Source organism: Dipodomys spectabilis, unplaced genomic scaffold (assembly GCF_019054845.1).
Source record: "Dipodomys spectabilis isolate Male_0828 unplaced genomic scaffold, ASM1905484v1 ptg000006l, whole genome shotgun sequence".
Taxonomy (NCBI): domain Eukaryota; kingdom Metazoa; phylum Chordata; class Mammalia; order Rodentia; family Heteromyidae; genus Dipodomys; species Dipodomys spectabilis.
Window position 1 is genome coordinate 21,368,272 of NW_024870683.1, and position 23,374 is coordinate 21,391,645.

The window sequence follows — 23,374 nt, forward strand, 5'->3', positions numbered from 1 at the left end:
AGCACTCTTCTTCTTCTTACTAAGGATTGGTTTTGCTATTCAAGGTCTTCTATTATTCCATATGAATTTTTGGATTGCTTCCTCTAGATCATTGAAGAATGTTGTTGTGATTTTGATGGGTATTGCATTGAATATGTAGACAGATTTGGGTAGTATTGCCATTTGTATAATGTTAATCCTTCCAATCCTGGAGCACGGAAGGTTTTTCCCTTTCTTTAAATCTGCTTTAATTACCTTTTTCAGGTTTTTAAAGTTTTTATTGTAGAGATCCTTCACATCTTTGGTAAAGTTAATTCCTAGGTGTTTTATTTTTTGAGCATATTACAAAAGGAGTTGCTTTCCTGATTTCAGTCTCATTGTACTCATCTTGTTTTTTGCTTTTTGTTTGGTCGCTCGTGGGGCTTGAACTCTGGGCTTGGGTGCTGTCCCTGCACTCTTCAGCTCAAGGCGAGCACTCTACTGCTTCAGCCACAGCACTTCCATTTTCTAGTGGCTTATTGGAGATAAAAGTCTCACAGACTCTCCTGCCCGGTCTGGCTTTGAACAGTGATCCTCAGATCTCAGCCTCCTGAGTAGCTAGGATTACAGGCATGAGCCACCGGTGCCCAGCTTATACTCATTGTTGACATACAGAGAAGCTACTGATTTTTATGGGCTATTTTATACTTTGCTATTTTGCCAATGTTTTAGTTCAGCTCAGGGAACTTGGTAGAATCTATAGGATTCTTTAAAGGATCATGTCATCTGCAATGAAGGTAGTTTTATTTCTTCTTCCACTACTTGGATCCCTTTTATATTTGTCTCTTGTCTTATTGCTCTTGCTAGGAATTCCAGTACTATATTGCAGAGGAGTAGAAAGAGTAGACATCCTTGTCTTGTTGCTGAGTTTAAAGGAAATGGTTTTACCTTTTCACCAGTAAACATGATGCTGGCTGCACATTTGCCATATGCAACTTTTGTTATATTGAGGAATGTTCCATGGATTCCTAGCTTCTCCAGAGCTTTTGTCATAAAAGGGTGTTGAGTTTTGTCTTCTGCATATATTGAGATGATCATGTAGTTGCTTTCCTTGATGTGTTGAATTACGCAATTTGACTTGCATATATTAACCCAGCCTTGCTACCCTGGGATGACCCATTTGATCATAGTGTATGATTTTTTTTGGCTAGTTGTTGAATTCACTTGGCCAGAATTTTATTGAGAAGTTTTGCATTGAGGTTTAATAAGAGATAGATCTATAATTCCCTTTCTTTGATGAGTCCTTATATAATTTTGGGTTCAAGGTTATTCTGGCTTCATAGAATGGGTTCCCTTTCTATTTCATTGAAGAGTTTGAGGAGTATTAGAGTAAGTTCTCTTTTGAAGGCATTATAGAAGATAGTTGTATTCTAATTTTAGTCCCCTGTGGTCTGAGAGAATGGAGGGCATAATTTCAATGTTTTTATATTTGATTTCAATGTTTTTATATTTGGACCAATTTGCTTTGTGACCTAACATGTAGTCTATTTTGGAGAATGTTCCATGTGCTTCTGAGAAAAACGTGTATTCTGTTGCTGATGGGTGAAATATTCTATAGATGTTTGTTAAGTCTAGTTGGTCTATGCAGTTGTTTAGATCTGACGTTTCTCTGTTGACTTTTTGCCGGGTTGATCTATCCAGTGGGGAAAGTGGTGTTAAAGTCATCAACAATCAATGTCTTTGGATTTATGTGTGATTTTAGAGAAAGTAGTGTTTCTTGGATAAATTTGAGTGTTCCAGTATTTGCTGAATATTTAGAATTGTTATATTCTCTTGTAGGAGAGATCTTTTTAATAGTATGTCGTATCCTTCTTTATCTCTTCTCACTAATTTTAATTTTAAGTCTATTTTATCTGATATGAAGATTGCTACTCCAGCCTGTTTGTGGGAGCCATTTGCTTGGTAGATTTTATTCCAGCCTTTCACTTTCAGAATATATTTGTTTTTGTGGGGAAGGTGCATCTCTTGAAGACAGCAGATAGATAGATGGATCCTACTTTTTGATCCAACTAGACATTCTGTCATTTAATTGGAGAATTAAGTCCATTGATATTGAGAATTAGGGTTGAAAGGTGTTTGGTAGTTCCTGCCATGTTATCCACCTTCTTAGGGGCCATATCTCCTAGGTTCTACCTATGTTTGTCTGATTCTTTGTGTGGGGGCTGTTTCTCTGCCTTCATCATGTTCTAGTTGGTTCTCCATGTGTAGGACATCTTTAAGTATCTTTTGTAGTGCTGGTTTTGTGGAGACAGCGCCGGAAGTGGCGCTGTGGCTCAAGTGGTAGAGCACTAGCCTTGAGCTGAAGAGCTGAGGGACAGCGCCCAGGCCCAGAGTTCAGGCCCCACGACCGGACCCCAAAAAAAAAAAAAAAATGCCAGAGGGAATTTTCAGGTAATGTTACATAATATACTAACCTTAGCAAAAAGCCGAATGAGAGTGCTAGGCTCTCAGTTCAAGTCCCATTTGGAAGAGAAGAAGGAAAGAAGGAAGGAAGGAAGGAAGGAAGGAAGGAAGGAAGGAAGGAAGGAAGGAAAGAAGGAAGGAAGGAAGAAAGGAAGGGTGGGTTTAGATGATACTAAAATGTAATAGCTTCCCAATAAATATGATTTCCTTCAACTGTCCCACTCTTCTTTTGAGGTTAGATCTTGTCTTGTCTGTGTCTTAGGTAAGTTCCTTCCTTTCTCTGGGCCTCAGTGTGGTCATGAGAAAATGAGAAGACTGGTTCTGAAATGGGGCGAAGGGAACATCTTTTGTTAATTTGAGAAACTGGAGAACACTACATATATCTGGCCTCCAGGATCCTGAGACAAGAAAGCTTGTGCAAAGCCAAGGCTGGTCGCCAAAGGTAGAAGGGTCTGTGTCATATAACATGTCTATAAAACCTGCATTGAGAAACACTGCATGATACCATGTGAGCCTTGAAAAATTTCTCCTTCTGACAACACATCAATGCTTCTTTCTTCAAAGTATGTCAGATAGGGGCTGGAAAGATGGCTCAGTGGTAGAGAGCATGCCTTGCATGCATGAGGCCCTGGGTTCGATTCCTCAGCACCACATAAGCAAAAAAATAAAAAGCCAGAAGTGGTGTTGTGGCTCAAGTGGTAGAGTGCTAGCCTTGAGCTGAAGAGCTGAGGGACAGCGCCCAGGCCCAGAGTTCAGGCACCATGACCAGGCCCCCCAAAGTATGTCAGATAGGCAGCAGTGCTTCTGAGACCTGTTTTGGTTAATGAAAGTACATTTTGTTTCTAACCCTTTAATTACATAATAATTCATTACATGCCTAAAATGTCATCCCCTTCTGTTGACCTGCTCCTGTCTGAAGGCTAGCTCTTGCTTTTTGCTGCTGCCTGCCACACTGATCAGATCCTTTTTAAATCACAGATTGCTCCAGAGCACCTTTCTTGGGAATCAGCTAGTCATTACTCAGTACCCAGGCCTGGTACAAAGAACCACAGGGTCATTAAAGGCTACAGTACATTCATCAAGAATAATACAAGCATTCTACTGCCCAGAGCAGTAAAGGAAGTAAGCCATAGCATTCCAGGAGAAAGTATGAGGTCAACTAGCCTTGTTCTGAGTCTACTCCAAACAACCTGTATTCTCTTCACTTGTTCTTTTTTTTCTGTCAGTCATGGGGCTTGAACTTTGGTCCTGGGCCCTGTCCCAGAGCTCTTCAGCTCAAGGCTAGAGCTCTATAACTTTTAGCCACAGCACCACTTCTGGTAGTCAGGTGATTAATTGGAATGAGAGTCTCAGATTTTTCTATCCAGGTGGCTTTGAACCATGATCCTCAGATCTCTGCCTCCTGAGTAGCTAGGATTACACGCATGAGCCACTGGCGCCCCACTCTCTACTTGCTCTTGAAGTGATGAACTTGACACAATAGTCACCAAAGTCTAATAGGAAGTTTAGAGCAGTTCAGATAAATGCATTGCCACTGGACAAGTGTCATAGGACACTTAACTGAAGGCCCCAATTAGGAAAATCTGTCAGCCTTCTGAGGGCAGGGACAATGCCTGTTCACAGATGCATGCTCAGGATTTGGGGTGTTTTGTGGGTTTTTTTGACCAGGTGTATGGCCATCACTGAGTAAATATTAGTAGAATGAATAAAAGTGGAAGAGACTGAAAGGAGAAGATTATGAAACAATCAGGTGATAAGCAAAGGGCCTTCCAAGAATAGGGAAGAGGAGATATGCAGAAGGTAGCAGCAAGCATGTCTATAGAAAGTTCAAGGACCAAAAGGAAACCTGTGTTGCTGGAGCGTGGACAGCAGAGGGACTGGAAAGGGGGCTTCGTTCATTAGCTAGGGTTGCCCTCACAAAAGTTCTGCTGTCAGCAGTTTAAATTTCACAGCACTGGAAGTCTGAGACCTTCTGAGATCGCTCTCCTTGGATTGTAGATGGACACCTTCTCCTGTGTGTTCACATGGCCTTCATACTGGGTGAACCAGATCCACAAAAGTCTCCAGCATCCCTACAACTGTCAATATGTGGATCTGTTCAGCTCATCTGTGGGTGACAGAAGCAGAATCCATCACTACATTTCCCATCAGTAGTTCAGGACACCAGTGAAGTTCATAGTGGTAAAGAGGACGACTCAGAAGGGAGCAGGGTTCCCACTTACTGCGCCCCCCCCAGAGTTGAACTGTATCAGTGTAGAAGGTGAGGGTGAGTGTTGAACAGAGTCTCCTACAAGCTATTTAAGTACTCTACTACGTGAATCATGGCCCAGCCCCCTTTTTTCCAGTCCTGAGGCTTGAACTCATAGCTTGGTGCTATCTCTGAGCTTCTTTTGGTCAAGGCTAGTGTTGTGCCACCTGAGCCACAACACCACTTTTGGCTTTTTCTGAGTAGTTTATTGGAAATAAAAGTTTCATGGATTTTCCTGCCCAGGATGGCTTCAAACTAGTAGTATCAGATGTCCCCCTCCTAAGTAGTCAGGATTGCAGGCATGAGATACCAGCACCCAGCCCTGTATTTTTTTGGAGGGGGGAGGTTGAGTGCCAGTGGCTCACACCTTAATCCTAGCCACTCAGGAGGCTGAGAAGCAAAGATCACGGTTCAAAGCCAGCCCAGGCAAGAAAGTCTGTGAGACTCTTATCTCCAAGTAACTACCAGAAATTCAGAAGTGGTGCTATGGCTCAAAATAGCAGAGTACTAGCCTTGAGCACAAAAGCTCAGGGACAGCAGCCAAGCCTCGACCAAAAAAACTGACCAAAACTGACCCCAAAAAAATGTAACTGTGAAAATAATACAAGTACATGATACAAACTTCAAGCAGTATACATAAAAGAAGGTCTTACTCCCAGCTCAGACTCCCCAATCCTGTATTCCTACACTTAATGGCAACTGTTAATAAGTTTCTTCTGGATTGTTTTAAAAACAAAATGAATTCACATACAAATATATAAACATATATGCATACCTACACACACAAGGAGAAACAGAGAGAAATATACACATACCTATTATTACACAACAATGATCATGGTTCCACAATCTACTTTTTAGTAACAGTGTATCTTGGATGTAATTTCCTGTGTATTTCTATGCTCAGCTGCATTTCTCCTATTATTTAAGTTAATGTTAATAATTTTGAGATAAGTGAAAAGCCTTTTATAAACCTTTTTATTTGTTTATAAACTTGGATACACATTAAGCGCTACTTGATAACATCTTTAATGGCGATGAGTTCGTGTGTTTGCATGGTAATTACTAGATAGGCAAATGCAATTCTAATATATGGTGTATAAATACACAGCATCCAAACAACTTAGGAACTGTTGGCACAGTTAACCTGTTCCTTCAATGCTCTGATTATTCAAATCATTCACAATTTGAACTTTATGTTTTTTAGGGCTTTTAAAATGTTTTAATCTTAACATCTAGCTCATGTACAACAGTTGAGAATCATAAAACTATTTTTTTGGTTGGAGTGTGATATCAAGCTAATCTCTCATTTCCATCCATTACTTCTATGTAAGATCTGTATTCGAATTCTCTCATGTAGAACAAGGCAATGTCTAAAGGTTTTCTAACATTTTTCAAGTTCAGACTATCTCTAAGGTTAAATAAAACCATCAGTTCAGCTATCAAATTTCTCATATGAAGGGCTAATCATCCAAGTACTTTATATACATGTATGAAAATAGAACACTGTAACTTACTGGAATTATTTTAAGAAGTGGGAGAGAAGAGGCACTACGAAGGAGATGAGTTTGATTGGGGTATACTATATGAATGTACAAGAATATCACAGTAAACCCCCACTTACAACTAAGATACGCTAATAAAAACGCAAAAATACTTTCCTGCATTAACTTGATTCATGAGGTTTCTCTTCTGAATGAGTTTTCATATGTTTTGTAAGGGATATATTTTGTTTAAAAGCTTTCCCACATTTACTACATTCATAGGGTTTCTCTCCAGTGTGGGATCTCTGATGTATAACAAGTTGTGACTTTGCATTGAAGGCTTTTCCACATTCATTACATTCAAAAGGTTTCTCCCCTGTATGAGTTCTCTGATGTACAATAAGGTGTGCCTTTTGGCTAAAAGCTTTGCCACAATCATTACATTCAAAGGGTTTCTCCCCAGTATGAACTCTCTGGTGTTGAGTAAGGCCTTCAATTTGTTTAAAGGCCTTTCCACACTGACTACATTCAAAGGGACTTTCACCTGTATGTGTTCTCATATGATACGTAAGAGATGAACTATGTCCAAAGGCTTTCCCACACTCATCACACTTATAAGGTTTCTCCTTTGTATGAGTTCGCTGATGTATAAGGAGGTGTGACTTCTTGCTGAATGTCTTCCCACATTCATTACATTCAAAGGGTTTCTCACCAGTATGAATTCGCATATGCTTAGTGAGGGATGAGCTGTACTTAAAGGCTTTGCCACATTCGTTACATTCATACGGTATTTCACCTGTATGAGTTCTCACATGCTCAGTAAGAGACGAATTATACCTAAAGGATTTCCCACATTCCTTGCACTCATAAGGCTTCTCGCCTGTATGAGATCTCACATGTTGAATAAGGTTTGAGCTATGTCTGAAGGTTTTCCCACATTCAGTACATTCATAGGGCTTTTCTCCAGTATGAATTCTTAAGTGGTCAGTGAGGGCATGTTTATGACCATGGGCTTTGCCACACTGAGTACATTCATACGGTTTTTCTCCCGTGTGAGTTCTCTGATGTACAATGAGGTGGGACTTTTGGCTAAAGGCTATCCCACATTCGTTACACTCATAAGGCTTCTCCCCAGTATGAATTCTCTGGTGGTCAATGAGTCCTTGTTTATGGCTAAGAACTTTCCCACATTGATTACATTCATAGGGTTTCACAGAAGCTTCCGTTTTGCCAGGCTTAGTAGATGAACTATGGCTGGATGATTTCTTACGTTTTTCTCCAGTTTTAATTTTGTCTTGCTTAGCAGGGGAGGGGCTAGGATGGCATAATTTGTCACTTTTCTTGCCAATTTGAGTTTTGTCACACTTACCAGACAAATTATGGTTGGATAATTTCTCACATTTCTTTCCGACTTCCTTTTTGTCTTTCTTTGTATCAGAGAAGCCATGCCTGAATGATTTCTCATGTTCTTTAGCTGTATCAGGTTTCTTTTTTGCATTTTTTTTCATCTCATCAGGTGAATCTAAATTCTGTTTCAAACTTTTTTCACGTGAATCAAATTTAAGAAGTCTTTTTTTTGATGGTGCATGTTTCATACTCACATTATTCTTTTCCCCCAATGAACCACTTTCTTCATTGCTTTTTTTCTTATTTGGAGTTTTCTTCTTGAATGTAACTTTCCCAATGAGCTCCTTTTGAGATTTCTGGGTATTCTCTGGCTGGTCATCATCTTGCTGGACTTCTTCTAAAATGAAATTCAATGAGATTCTTGTGAATTTCTAGACTCTCATTTAACATCTTTATAAGTTTCACAAGGAAATGTCTGGTTGTAGGGTTGAATCTTTATTCAACTCTCATATCTCAAAGTGAAATATATATCAATAGCAAATGTCTCTATCTTCCTGGACTTGAAGGGGAAATACTACAATAAAATAAAGAAAAGAAAACTTGATAATAGTGATGAGAAACAGCTTTGGATGCTTGAAAATATAACCCTGTAGGCTGGGACAGAGATACAAGTAGCAGCAAATAAGGAATAACAAGTTAAAAGAGATTAGGATTATAGTTAGTGCTTTTTATGGGAGGGATGGTATTGGGGTTTGAACTCAGGGCACTGCACATGACAAACAGGTGCTCTTATTGTTGAGCCATGTCTACAGTCCTGCAGTTATCCTGCAGTTATCAGAATAAATTCTGATTTTTTTAAAAAAGAAGGGAAGGTAAAAGGAACCTCTAAAGATAAGACTTGAAATTTCTGATGCCTTAAGACAAACTTTTCTATAAGAAGTTAAATAGGGGGCTGGGAAGGTAGCTCAGTGGTAGAGCGCTTGTCTTGCATGCCTGAGGCCCTGGGTTCGATTCCCCAGCACCACATAAGCAAAAAGGAAAAAAGCCGGAAGTGGCGCTGTGGCTCAAGTGGTAGAGCGCTAGCCTTGAGCTGAAGAGCTGAGGGACAGCGCCCAGGCCCAGAGTTCAGGCCCACGACCAGACCCAAAAAACAAGAAGTTAAATAGGAATATAGACGAAGGAATTGGAGATGTCCATTTAAAGTCATCAGAGTTGGATAACCAGCTGTAGTTGCATAATAAATTATCTATTTGATGGGAATATAATAGAAAACAGGAATGGATAGTGGAAGACACAACCTCAGGGGCACTTCAATAGAGTGAAAAGGAGTAGAAGTTGGTGAGTAAATAGTAATGAAGCATTTAGAGGCACAGGACAAACCACTGAAATGGTGTTATTTAGATGTTCAAGAGCCTCAGGCTAATCAAAACTAGTAAAGTATGTACTGGAAGGTAAGCAGTGGTGATGAAGACTTCTGTGGAATCTGGCTGTAAAAATGGAGGAGAAAATGGACATGATTATATGTCATAGACCACAGACCTGGAGCATTTCATAGTGAAAAGAGGGGAAATAAAGTCATTTGAAGGCAGAACCATTATGCCAAGACATTTGGAAGAAAGACCTAAGAATGTTTGAGTATATAAGGAAAGAATTTGACACCTTGGGAAATTAGAGTGCAGATGGAGTATGGTAGAATAATTGAGGATATAAGGAAAACAGGAGAATTTTTTAAGCATTACTTTAAGGAAGGTAAATATAAATGGGATTGAGAGAAGAGCTAAAAGGCATCTTCTGAAAGCTGAGCAAAAGAGTGAATGAATAAGGAAAGGGGGCTATATGAAGGGATCAGTTAACTTTCTGAGGGGCCAATATTAGAGGAATAGAGCCCTGGTTTTTATACTTTTACCTGCCACAATCTGAAAGCATTATAGACTATATTGTTGTTCTCTATGGAATGATTATAGCTCCTAGGCCCTTCAAAAGCACAGCCACTTGAACTGCAGCACACTTCCTGGCGAAAAGATGACCTATTTCCACCCTGTTGGACTAGAAGTAACCTAGTAATGCTCCAACCAGTAACATTTAAGCTGAAAAACCACTTCCAAACAATGTTTTTGAAAGTTATCATGTGTTTCTGCTTACCATTTTCCTCCTTTGCCACATGATCAGAATTTTCCAAAAAAAAAAAAACAATCTTTTACCCTAAGTTCCCAAATGAAAATTATGCAGAGTTGGGGTATAGACTAGGCAAAAACCTTTTCTTATAAGCCATTAAGGGTTTAGGATCATTCCTTAATGGAACAAAACACAGTTTAAGCTGATGGATACAAGTAGAATAACTAAAGTCTCATAAGAAACCTCACTAGAGAAACTTCTATATACAAAGATTCATAAAAGGAAGAGATATTAGACTCTCCAAGGATACAAAATCTTTTTTAATTTGAACTCTTCTTCTGTGGGAGATTCTAATTATAATTAATGTTATTTCCTGTTTTTTTTTTTAAGCTGTTAGGGCAGTGGGGCACATGTGTGCAGGGGCAGCTACAGGAGTTGGGAGGGTGGCACCTAGGCAAAGGCTGTCCTAGTGAACTTATCCATGATTATTAGACCTGGCCATTCGGGCCTCCTGACCTTACACACTGCCTTTCCAAAGTCCTCCACACACTTTCCCAATTATGCTAGTTAAAAACAAAAACAAAAACAAACTTCAATGTGATTTTCCTCCTTTATAAAGAAAGCTTCCTCATATCAGAGCTGTTTGACTCATTCAACTGGAGGATCAGAGCTCTACATAAGAATGCGAAATGCAAGTAGTCCAGCACTCTGAACAGATACTAAAAACAGCCTCAAAGAACCCAGTGCTTGTGAACAGTAGGAGAACCTAGATTCTGGGGGAAAATGCTTAATGAATGAAGCTTTCCAGCCAGCCACTGATCTCTTTAAACCTATTACCTGCAATCACAGTCACATTATATTATCTCTCACCCTGAGCTTCCTCATGCACTATTTATATACAGTCTATAGATCTCTAGAAAACACCAGAGTTATCAGGCAAAGAATATATTAAATGGCTGAAGGGCTACTGTGAGGCATTTTTCTTTTTTCTTTTTTTTGGGGGGTGGGTCCGGTCTTCTTTTTTCTTTTTTACTTTATTTTTATTTATTTATTTTGTTATTGCTGGTTGTGGGTCTTGAACTCAGGACCTGGGTACTTTCTCTGAGCTCTTCTGCTCAAGGCTAGCATTCTACCACTTAAGCCACTGCTCCACTTCCAGTTTTCTGGTGGTTAATTGGAAATAAGAGAGAGTCTCATGGACTTTTCTGCCCAGGCTGGCTTTGAACTGTGATCTTCAGATGTCAGCCTCCTTAGTAGCTAGGATTACAGAGGAGTGAGCCATCAGCACCTGGCTAACTTGTTTCTTTTTATTATTATCTTTAAGTAGTTACCCAAAGGAGTTGCCATTTAACAAAGCAGTTTATGAATACAATATATTTTGATCAATGTCACCCCTTTCAACATTCTCACCCATATCTCACCTACCCACCCCTTCCTTCACTCTTCTTAATTTTGAGGGATATATGTTGGATTCTTGGCTACATTTCCCTTTTCTTCTCTTCATTCATCTACCCCTTTCTCCTTGTCCTCACTCCACTCCATTTGAGTACCCACTTCCTGATATTTTAAAATTTTTGCTTACTTTCTAAGGAATTACCCTGTTTGGGATCTCCCTTGAATCTACCATATTTCAATTAATACATCTGTATACACTTGCATACCACCCAACATATTTACTTATAAGTTTACATGCTAAATCTAGTTTCTATATATAAGGGAAAACATGTATCCTTTGTCACTCTGGGCCTAACTTATATGAAGCATATTTCCATGGCCAGATAATGAAACTCCTAAAACCAGTATCTACAGTGTCTATTTCTGTCAGGAGATGTTCCTTTTATTTATTAATTAATTAATTAATTAATTTTTTTAGTCAGTTGTGGAGCTTTAACTCAGGGCCTGGGCATGCTTGTCCCTGAGCTTTTTCACTCAAAGTTAGCACTCCACCACTTTGAACCACAGCATCATTTCCAGTTTTCTGGGGATTCACTGGAGATAAGAGTCTCATGGCCTTGCCTGCTCAGACTGGCTTTGAACTGAGATCCTCAGATCTCACCCTCCTGAATAGCTAAGATCATGGGCGTGAGCCACCGGCACGCGCTTGTTTTCTAAATCTTTTTTTGAGGTGATCCTTTTGAGTTAGTGATCACACACAGAACTACAGATACATGCAGGGTATACCCTAAAGTTCTTCAAAAGGAAGAAATAGGAAAATGGTAACCTCTCTGTGCAACACCTTAATAATAAGTTGTTTGAAAAAAGAAGAAGTAATGTGAATGAAGATTCCTTCTGTGTTGTGGGGATAAGCATAATTGATCGTTACCCAGGAGACCCCAAGAACTTAGTCTTTGGATAGGCCTCTTTGATGGATGGCAGGGGGATATTCAGCTTTGCCAAGTATGGCAGGGATTTCTATAGCTCACACTATAAGGACAAAGTGAACAAGCCTGAAAGAGTATCTTCCAGTGACTATTCCATTTTTAATAATACTATGTTCCTGAGATCACTGGTGTTTCACTGCTGTGATTCTGTAAGACTTTAACCCATGAGACTGGACACAAACTTGTACTGAGACACAAGTGGCTTATATGCTTAATGCAAGTCTCCAACCACTTGGAAGAAGTTAACTGGCATACTGTACACCTTTGCCCTATCTACTTGCTCAAGTTGTAATGTGCTCTTGCCTTAAATATTGTAGAAAGATACAAAGAACTGATGAGGTGGATGGATGATAAACACACTGACATATCTAGAACAACTTCAAAGCCCAGCTATGAAAACACTGTAAATGTGCCGAAACCAGCAGAAGCCTTTAAGGAATGGAAAAAGTGAGTGATAAGATGCCTTACTGTTCTCTAAAACTAAGGAGTAATTAAATCAATCCTTGTACATTACTTTCATTTGAGTGGAGTATTTCATTGGAATAAACCATTTACCCATTGAAAAAAATGTGATGATAATATGGTCAAAATACTTCATATGAAACTATAGATCAATGAAATCTGTTGAAACCATTTTAAGAAAAGAGGATGAGGATGAATGATAGAGAGATGAGTCTGACAAGAGGACATTTTATTTGTATCTATCTATACATGGAAATATCACAATGAAATCCCCTTGTATAACTGATACATGCTAATAAAAAATCTTTAAAAGAAAATATGGAGCTGGGAAGGTGGCTAAGTGGTAGAGTGCTTGCCTTGCATGCATGAGGCCCTGGGTTTGATTCCTCAGCACCACATAAGCAGAAAAAAAAAAAAAAAGCCAGAAGTGGCACTGTGGCTCAAGTGGAATAGTGCTAGCCTTGAGCTAAAGAGCTGAGGGACAGCACTCAGGCCCAGTTCAAACTCCATGACCAGGCCCCTCCCCCTCCAAAAAAAAAAGAAAAGAAAATATGGTATGAAATCTTTAAGAAGAATTTAAGAATAAATTATTATTTGAAGAACTCCAATGTTACTACCAGGAAATTAGGAACTTACTTCCATTGGCCCTTATTTGCTTGGGTCTTGCCATCTTATTCAGATGACTTTGACTGGGTCTCTTCCTTTTCCCCAGCCATGGCTCTTCTCTTTTTTCCAACTCAGATACCATGTCTGGTTTGGGAGCTTGATACTCTGATCAGGAGAATGGTAGAAATTCAGTGTTAGAACAACCATCCCAGAAATCAATGTTTGCCCTTCAGGGCCTTTCAAGAGTAATAAACACATTAGTCTTCTGAAGTTTCACAATGTGAATGAGCCTATAACTCAACTGAGCAGACCCCTCATTTTTAGAGGGGATGTCAAATATCCTGCTTAGCACTCAGAATGGATTCAAATGCTTCGATCCACTAAAAATTAAGGCCGAACCTACCAAGATTTTAGTAAGATGGCATCACAGTCAACATATTTTGAATGACATGGAACTTGTCCTCACCCTTTGAGACTAGATTGCTGTAATTCTCCAGCACGGCATCCTTATACAGGTCCCTCTGTGCAGGATCCAGTCTTTCCCATTCCACATCTTTAAATGTTATTGATCCCTGTAACAACAAATTGCTTTTAGTCCAAGGTTCCTCCATTTGGTGAGTACTTTGGACAAGACAATACTCTGAGCCTACATTGACCACTCACTATGGACTAGGACTAGGTAAATTTTTGTTAATATTTTGTGGTTTTGCTGGTCTTGGGGCTTGAACTCAGGGCCTGTGCATTGTCCCTGAGCTTCTTTTGTTCGAGGTTAGCACTGTATCACTTGAGCCACAGAGCCAGAATCACTTCTGGCTTTTTCTAAATAGTTTATTGGAGATAAGAGTCTCATGGACTTTTCTGCCCCAGCTGGCTTCGAATTGCAGTCCTCAGATGTCAGCCTCCTGAGTAGCTAAGATTACAGAAATAAGGTACCAGCATCTGGCTATCTAGGTAAATTTAAGTAATTTGTGTAACTGTGAGAAAAAAACCCTTAAAATCAAAAAGTATGATAAAAATAAGTAAATAAATAGATAGATAAACAGGACTATGATAGGAAGGGACTGGAGGAGGGGAGAAATATTAAATTCACAGCTAAATTTACAGTTTTTATATGAGGCAGGTAAACAGAAGATGGTATGGCTTTTGGGGTATTTTGATACTGATAAGTACACATTGAAACATGTTGGTTTAACATTTAAAGATAATCCCTTGCTGGATGCTGGCGGTACACACATAATCCTAGCTACTTAGGCCGCTGAGATCTGAGGATTGTGGTTCAAAGCTACTCAGGCAGGAAAGTCCATAAGACTCACATCTCCAAATAATCACCACAGAACTGGAAGTGGGGCTGTGGCTCAAAATGGTAGAGCACCAGCCTTGAACAGAAAATCTCAGGGACAGCTCCCAGGCCCCGAGTTCAAGCCCCACAACAAACAAAAGAAAAAGATAACCCCTTATTCCACAGAACACTAATTCATGACCTGCATATGTTACTAGTCTCTAGCCCTACACACCTCCAGTCATGGATTCCTAATACCTGCCATCATTGCCAGCGACTGGCCTCCTGATCACTGGACCAGTATAGCTCTCCCTAATCACTGAGCCTCTAATTCCAAAATGACTGACTGCAGCAAACCAAATCACCTGTCCCCACAGATGAACACATATTCCTCCAGGTCCCTCCACCACTAAGACCACCGGACAACTGGAACTCTGTCACCTTTATGTCCCAATATACTTCATCCACCAAACCTAAACACTGACACAAAGAGAACTCTCCAACAGCATCCATATACAGAAACCTCGATCACTGTCAGTAAACCCTACTCTATCCTCAACTTGTTTAGCCAGTCCCATCACTTTCTTGCTTTAACTAATGTTGGCCTGTCATCTGAGGAACCTGCTTCCTTATACAGGTGTCAAGTGGAGAGTCCCCTCCCCCACCATGACATATGTACCTTAAGATCTGAAGATGAGCTAAATAATTACCTCAGCCATCTCTTAATGCATTTCCAAAATTCCAAACTTTTTTCTAGTATCAGGACTCAACCTACACACGTATTCATAGCTATGTTGGTTTTTTTTTTACAGTAAAATAAAACAAAGCAAATTAGTTAACGGTCATGAGATGGAAGTCCAGACAAAATCAGGCACAGGCATCCAGGCTAGGGGAGTCACACAGGATATGTTTAATTCCTCTAGAAGTAATGCATTCTTGTAACACATGTGAAATATTAAATGCTAGGAAAGCTCAAGCCCAGGGTGCTTAACTGGGGAACTAGTCATACAGAAACCTGGGCTTACATGTACAAGAATTCCAGACACCCAAAAGAAAAGCAAGTGTTCAACCTAACCTACATCCTTTCTATATTTTAGCCCTAGGGGCTGCTTTTAGAGTTCTGGGAATGGCTGAAACCTGATTTCCCAGGTGAACCTTCCAAGCAGGTAGTTTTAGGCCTACTGGATTAACTCAGTTTTGTAGTTTCCTTGCCTCAGTCATTGAAAAATAGCATTAACTTCCTCTTTGCCAGATCTGGCCATTTTTCATTCTGTACTATCCCTGTATCACCTCTGGATCAATGTAGAAGAGCCATTCAACAGCCAGTTATCCCTTTCCTGATGCCAACAACCTTTTCTTCCATCTACACTAAGTAACCTATTCATCACTGTTCCATGAGCCACTTTTTCACAACCTTTTACCCCAACATATGCTTATTCCATAAATATGTACGATACACATTCCATTCCATTCCAAACATTAAAGTTTTCATTTTCTTATCCCTCTTCTCCTCCTCTCTGCTCACCTATCAAAGCCTCAACCTTGGTTAAACCCAGCTTGCCTTTTAACATCTTTCTACAGACTGGAAACCAAACATGGCAAGAGAGAAATCAAATGACTATGCTGTCTGGATTCACTTCATATTTATAATACTGATCTCAAATGGGTATCCAAAATTGTCAGCAATCTTACTATTCACCTTCATTTTTTTCCAGGATAATTGCTTCCAACATTTTCCTCTTTCTGAAATCTCAAATATCCCTCCTTTCCTACTCTCAACTGACAAATCTGCCTCATACTTCAAAGAGAAAATCATAGAGAAAAATTACCTTCCCTGCTACCACCAATTTCACTAATTATTTTCCAGACCTTTATATAATATGCCTCCCTCTCTGCTGAAATGGAAGAAAATCTTTCTCTTACCTAAGGCTAGTTTCTCCATTTTGGGCTCTTGATCCCATCCCCAATTACTCTTCAAGAACTTTACCCCACAATTACCTGTTTCTCCTCTGTACTATTAATTTCTCCCTTTGTACTGGATCATTCCATCTGACATACAATATTGCCTTACTGTCATTCATCTGAAGAAAACCCTCTTTTGATTTCCTGTCTTTCCCATATCTATTCTGTGCTTTCTTTTTTTTCTTTTGGGTCCGGTCGTGGGGCTTGAACTCTGGGCCTGGGCGCTGCCCCTCAGCTCTTCAGCTCAAGGCTAGCACTCTACTACTTGAGCCACAGCGCCACTTCCGGCTTTTTTCTTTTTGCTTATGTGGTGCTGAGGAATCGAACCCAAGGCCTCAGGCATGCAAGGCAAGTGCTCTACCACTGAGCCACCTTCCCAGCCCCTCTTGGGCTTTCTTTATCTACAACATTTCTAGAAGCATTTTCTGGACGTGCTATTTCCACTTCATTATTTTCTCCTTCTTTCAACTCACTCCAACAGGATTTTACTCTTGTCACTCCAATAAAAGAGCTCTCAACTGTCAAAATAACCACTGAGCTTCATCTTGTCAAAATCAAATTCTCTACAATCATACTTTGGGACTCATAAAAGCACATGAGATAATTGATTGATCCTGAAACGTTTTCTTCCCTATGCTTCTCTGACACCACACTGGTAGTCCTCCACCCACCTCAGTGAGCACCCTTCATTCTCTTTCTGGTTTTTTTTTTTTTTCTCCCACCAGACTTCTGAATACAAAAATGACTCAAAACTCTACCCCTGGCTCTCTTTAATTCCCCTATATGCTGTTCTCTTCCTGGGTGGCCTCAGTCAGTCTTAGGACTTTCAATATCATCTTTACACTGCTGTCTTCAAATAGCATTCCCTTGTCCCAGACCTTGCCTAGGTTCCATATGCATAGTGGCCACTCAACATTTCTACTAGGATGTGTAATGGTCATCTTGATGTGGCAAAGATAGACTGTCTCATCCCCCTTCAATCCCTTTTCCATCTTCTAAATGTGATGTCCAGCCCGGCACCAGTGGCTCACGACTGTAATCCTAGCTACTCAGGAGGCTGAGATCTGAGGATCAAGGTTCAAAGCCAGACCGGGGAGGAAAGGCCATGAGATTCTTATCTCCAATAAATCACTAGAAAACCGGAAGTGGCGCTGTGGCTCAAGCGGTAGAGCGCTCGCCTTGACCTGAAGAGAGCAGGCACAGTGCGCAGGCCCGGAGTTCAATCCCCACAACAACAACAACAAAAAGTGACGTCCAATACTTGTACCATCCTTTCTCAGAAAGTGGACTCCTTGCCCACCCACTTCCTGAGGCCAGAAGTCTAGATGTTAATCCTGATCCTTCTTTTCCCTTATGTTCTGTTTCAGTCAGGACTCTTGGACGTCACGTAATCCACTGACCACCTTTCCTCCCCAGATTGCACACATATTCACCTTACCATGCTCACAAAGACCTCAACACTGACTCCTCACATCCTATCACTCCTCCCACCCCCCAACCCACAGGTTCCCCCACCGCCCCTCACTGTACACTAACCACTGACTCTCAGAGGCTGCTGATCATACATCCACAGACGTCACCCCCGCCGACCCCAGGGCTCCAAGCTCTGACGGTCACAGGTATTTTCAGGCTCTCAACTCTCCAAATCTCCACACTGCATGTCTTTTGACAGACCAGTCTCGAACCGCCAACACAGGTAGCCAACCTCACAGCCCTTCCCAATCTCTGGTACATCACAAAGCTTCCATTTCTGATCACCGCCCCTCACCCCTCCAGCTCTCCAAACCCTGAGCAGTCAGTAACTGCTACACACACACACACGCACACACACACACACGCGCGCGTGCACACACACGCACACACTCACACACGCGCACACACGCACGCACACACGCGCACACACCCCTGCACACGCACGCACGCGCGCACACACACGCGCACGCGCGCACACACAGACACGCACACGCGCACACGCACACACATACACACGCACGCGCGCGCACACACACGCACACGCACACACATGCGCGCACACACCCCTGCACACACACGCGCGCGCGCGCACACGCACACACACACGCGCGCACACACACACACACACACACACTGTCGCCACAGATCCCCCAAATGTTGATTTCCTAAAACCACAGCAATCACCAATGACTTCCCAAAGAACCCTCAGCATCTGGGCTTCCCAGGTTACGGTGACGCTCCCGCACCGCCAAGCCGCCCCACCTTCGCCTTCTCGCTGCCCCCGGGAGGGGACACAGCCATCTCGGGCGGATGCCCGGCCTCTTCGGCTGCACCCCGGCACTCTTCAGATGCCCCACCTCCGGCTTTGTTAGGATTTGACTACAGCCGGAGGCCGAGATGGCAGCCTCCAGGAGCGCGGCCTCTGCGGGGTCGCACAGACGCGATGGCGGCACCCACAGGCAGTCGTCCACGGGGGCGGCCATCTTGGAAGGCCTCCTCCGTACAACGGCGCGCGGGGGCCTCTGGGACGCTGGCAGCCGGAAGGGGGCGGCGCCGAGGCCCGCAGCCAGTCGCGTTCCTGGCGCGGGAAGCGCTCGGACGGCGCGAGGTGCGCGCTCCGCCCGGCGCTCGCTCCCGGGACAACCCGAGAGACGCCTTTTGGCCTCAGGAGTTCTGTCACCGAACGTGGAGGTGCTTTTTCCAAGAAAGTCGGTGCAGCCGGTTGCGGGGAGCGTCTCGAATCTCGACGCCAGGCCGGGAGCCCAGGGAGGTCGGCTTCTAAAGGGGACTGGGAGGGGAAAGGCGGGCAGTGGGTGGGAAGGAGCGCCGGCGCTCATCCGGGGCCCGCGGCCGGCCTTCGCGTGAACCGGAGGAGCCGCTTGGGAGGGCCCGCCGCCTCCCGCCGCCGGCCTCGCCTCGCCGAGGCGTGCAGTTGGGGATGCCCGCACGCCCTCGCTTCCCGGGCGGAACCTCGCCGGGGCCGAGAGGCCGAGAGCTTTGCTGGAGTCCTGCCTTTCCCTGGGCCGGACATCGTCCCCGCACTGCCCGCGGTGAGCGCAGGCGCGGTGCTTGGCCTCTCCCGCCTGTTCCCTGAGTGCGAGTCTCAGCCCCACTTCCTCCCATAGGAGGAAGGGGAGCGGGAATTCATTATACTTCTACCAAACTTGATATACCCCAAACAGGACGCTGAGATCTGAGGATCGAGGCTCAAAGCCAGCCGTGGCGGGAAAGTTCGTGAGACTCTGATCTCCTATGAACCACCTGAAAACCGCAAGTGGCGCTGTGGCTCAAGTGGTAGAGCGCCAGCCTTGAGCTGAAGAGCTCAGGGACAGCGCCCAGGCCCAGAGTTCAAGTCCCACCGCTCCCCCCCCCCCCACACACACATACACAAAGAAGGGAGATTGATTGAAATACATCGTCACAGTGAAGTCCACCTCCCCCTGATAGAACGGATGTATGCCAATAAAATGATTTTTTTTTGGAGGGGGGGAATCTGGTCGTGGGGCCTGAACTCTGGGCCTGGGCGCTGTCCCTCAGCTCTTCAGCTCAAGGCGAGCGCTCTACCACTTGAGCCACAGTGCCACTTCCGGCTTTTTTCTTTTTGCTTTTGTGGTGCTGAGGAATCGAACCCAGGGCCTCATGCATGCAAGGCAAGCACTGTACCACTGAGCCACATTCCCAGCCCCCAAAAATGATTTAATTTTTTTTAATGATTCCTTAAAAGAAAAAAAAGGCCCTCTTAGACTGCCTACCCTTAGAACAGATTCTAAAATTTAATTGTCTCCCTTCCCTAAATTCCTACATTATGTGAAACATAATTTCTCAAGTCTCATTGTCACTTAAAAGATCTCAGGTTCCTGGGAGGAGGCCCAGGGCATACGGCCAAGGAAAGAACACAATGAGTAAGGGTCAGTTCTACTCTCTATTGGGCAGGCAACTTTTGATGTTTTTCTTGGGGTAGATAAGCTTGAATATTTAACCACCACTCAAACTTACATCCCATGAAAGAGAACAGTGAAAGGGTGACACTGATCAAGATGCATTATATTCATAAACTGATATGTTGAATTGGAACTTCTTTGTACAATGGCTTAAAGGTAATTTTTTAAGCTTAAAAAAAACTATGTCTCATCAAAAGAATAGTTATTTCTGTCCTCTTATTTCCCTTCCCTCTTCTATTTCTTCATTTGTATTGAGTGTAGTTACACTCAAATTTCCAACCCCGTCCTGTAAGGGAAAAAGGTCTAACAGCCTCTGAGGGCCAATAACAAGGACTGGCCATTGTATGCAACCTGGTATTCATCTCCAGCATACCATGGACATGGACTTTGGCCTCTGAGTGAGGACAGAGAGTTACTGATGGGATAAATGCACTGCTCCTCTTTCAAAGAGTAGGGATGGACACTGAATTGTGTCCTGCAGAGACTGGGGAAAAAGGGGAAAGGGCTGTACCGCGTGACTACACAATTTCCCTTCCAGAGGACACCTCCAACCTTGTCAATGGGACTTCAGGTCAGGTTGCGGCTGCCTAGGCCTGATCAAACCAGGACAGGGTATCAGAAAGCTCAGATGACATACTGACTCCACCATCTAGAACTCCAAGAGAAGGAGCAGAGGCACAGAGTGAGAATATTCTATGGGAACAGGGTTTATGGAGCTCATCTGTTTTAATGCTTGGTTAGCCTTTCAGTTCTGTAGTACAGTGGAATAATTTTGATTCTGGAACAGTTGTGTGATAATTTTGGACCTCTTCATAAAGTTGGTCACTTGCCCCTATATACTGTCAGTTGTAAGGATGGAAACTGATGCCACGTGGTAAAGTGTGTAGACAGCTGCCATTTGACATCACCACAGAGCTGCTGGGACTGGGACTGGGAGAAACTCAGCCTATGGAAAGAAGTCTTCATACAATCACAGGGACAGACTCCAGGAAAGGACACTTCCTGGATGAATAAAATCCACTGTGCTTTACATTGCAACTTCACACTGGGACTTTTGAATTCATTATACTTCTACCAAACTTGATATACCCCAAACATTGTCTGTGAATAGACACGGAAGAGAAGTTCCATGAGGTCACACATGACCAACTTGTTCCTTGAATGACAAGGGCCAAGCTGGCTCTGAAGAAGGTGCTGTCCTCTGCCCTCTCCCCCTCCCCCCAATGTCATCACAGCCTCTGCCTGTGGAGGAACTCTGAGGGTTCAGTAGTGCCAACACAGGGCAGCACTGTTGACAGAGCAACCTGCCAAGTGAGCCAGCCACCACCCCATCATGTGTCTCCATCAGGCAGGTGTTTCCAGGGCTATGATGCTATGGGGTCTTTGGGCATCACCTCTGAGGGTTCCTGGCTTCCAGGGTTTGCATTGTGTCCCTGACATAGACCCAGCACTGTTGCTCTGGTGACAGTTCTCATGTCAATCAAGCACATGCATGAGTGACAGAAGCCTTTCAAGGACAAATATTAACTGCTTTTAAAACCTGAGCACTGATGGTTCAAGCCTGCAATCTTAGCTACTTAGAAGGCTAAGATCTGAGGATTTCTGTTCAAGGCAGCCTAGGGAAGAAAGCCTTGGAGACTCTTGTCTCCAATAAATCACTTAGAAAAAACTGGAAGTCACACTATGGCTAAAGGTAGAATGCTAGCCTTGAACAAAAGAAGCTGATGGTCACCTCAGGCCTTGTGTTCAAGCTGCAGGACTGGAACCAAAAGAACAACCACCTGCATTGAAACAATTTCCTTGCTGGGTGCCGGTGACTCATGCCTGAATTCCTAGCTACTCAGGAGGCTGAGATCTGAGGATTGTGGTTTGATGCCAGGACAGGAAGGTCTGTGAGATTTTTTTGTTTGGTCAATGATAATGCTTGAGCTCAGGTCCAGGACCCTGGCCTTGAGCTTTTGTGCACAAAGCTAGCACTTCTACATTGAGCCACAGGCCACATCTCTACTTCTGGTTTTCTGGTATTTACTTGGAGATAAGAGTCTTACGGACTTTCCTAGAATGCCTTGAAGAGAAATCCTTTGATCTCAGCCTCCTGAGTAGGTAGGATTACAGGCCTGATCTACTTAGAGACTCAGCCTTGAGACTCTTATCTCTAGTCAACCACCAGAAAACCAGAAGTGCTTCTCTAGCGATAGCCTTCAGCAAAAAAACTCAGGGACAAGGCCTTGGTGCTGAATTCAAGCCCCCTGACAGACAAAAACATGTTTTTCCTTTAAAAAACAAAACAAAAAACTAGATTTCCCTCAAAATGGATGGTTGGCATCTGGATTTGATGTTTTGAAGGAAGGTATCTGCATACAACTGCCTTGGGTAGAAAAATGACACCTCATCCCTGCCAGTGTGAAGTCAAAGACAGTGAACATCTTGGCAAACATCACATGTGTGGGAGATGGCATTCCCAGTGTAACAGGCACAGGTGGGAGAGGGAGCCATAAGGAGTGGCTGCCTTTGTATCTCCATCATGCCTGGGATGGGCTTGCTCACAAAGGGTGCTCCAGGACCACAGGCAGCAGTGCCGGGATAAGGGCTGCTCATACAAGTCCTCAGGTTCTGCAGGCCTCTGGAAGACACGCTGGTTTGGCTGGGCCTCAGTTTCCCGGGGACCCTGGGCATTGGAGACTGCAGGCCACAGTGGAGCACAGAGAGGGGCAGATACATCCATCCTCAGACTAAGATCTATGCTGGATCCTAATGATCTGATATTCTCATTTATTCATTGAAAATTAGTGCATGAGGACACTAATACACGAAAAAACACAAGTGTTAAGCCCGGATTTAGTGATGAGAAAGTATCCTAAAATAGTCTGGGTCAAACTGGATTCAGATACTAAATTCCTAACAGGACCTGCACATATTCATTGCAGGGCTAGAATATGATTCACATCCAAATTTTCTCATTTAAGTACAATATTGAACCGAAAAAGGGTTGTACTTGGTAACACAAAGATAATTTAAAACACTTTTGGAAAGTTTTTCAGGATAGACAAGAGCATTACATGTTTCACATTGCACACATGCATTAATTATACATAGAGCAATACAAATGGCAAACAAGGCCAGGAGGCACAGAGTCACATGTACACAGGGGCAGA

General features: G+C 42.9%; 1 protein-coding gene and 1 pseudogene across 2 annotated transcripts; one reads left to right on the forward strand and one right to left on the reverse strand.

Moving 5' to 3' along the window:
* Window positions 1-33: 33 nt before the first annotated feature.
* Zfp37 (ZFP37 zinc finger protein) lies at window positions 34-18,758 on the reverse strand. Of its 2 annotated transcripts, XM_042696163.1 has the most exons (5): window positions 18,541-18,758; window positions 13,531-13,636; window positions 13,095-13,229; window positions 6,317-7,897; window positions 34-46 (listed from the first exon to the last, which is right to left on the reverse strand). In XM_042696163.1, exons 1-4 carry the CDS (start codon window positions 18,577-18,579, stop codon window positions 6,336-6,338), a joined length of 1,842 nt encoding a protein of 613 aa, XP_042552097.1. In that variant the 5' UTR covers window positions 18,580-18,758; the 3' UTR covers window positions 34-46; window positions 6,317-6,335. The 2 variants fall into 2 exon arrangements, with proteins under 2 accessions (XP_042552097.1, XP_042552095.1); XM_042696161.1 differs by lacking the exon at window positions 34-46 and having other exon boundaries at window positions 5,630-7,897; window positions 18,541-18,757.
* Window positions 10,305-12,474, forward strand: LOC122121992 (annotated as a pseudogene).
* Window positions 18,759-23,374: the final 4,616 nt, after the last annotated feature.

Bases quoted from the DNA above. Each gene is read 5' to 3' on its own strand.
- Zfp37 (XM_042696163.1), bottom strand. From the start codon at position 18,579: ATGGCTGTGTCCCCTCCCGGGGGCAGCGAGAAGGCGAAG. The intron at 13,637-18,540 runs GTGGGGCGGCTT...TTGTTGTTACAG, and splicing joins GGGGCAGCGAGAAGGCGAAG to GGATCAATAACATTTAAAGA. The intron at 13,230-13,530 runs GTGAGGACAAGT...TCTCCTGATCAG, and splicing joins CAGCAATCTAGTCTCAAAGG to AGTATCAAGCTCCCAAACCA.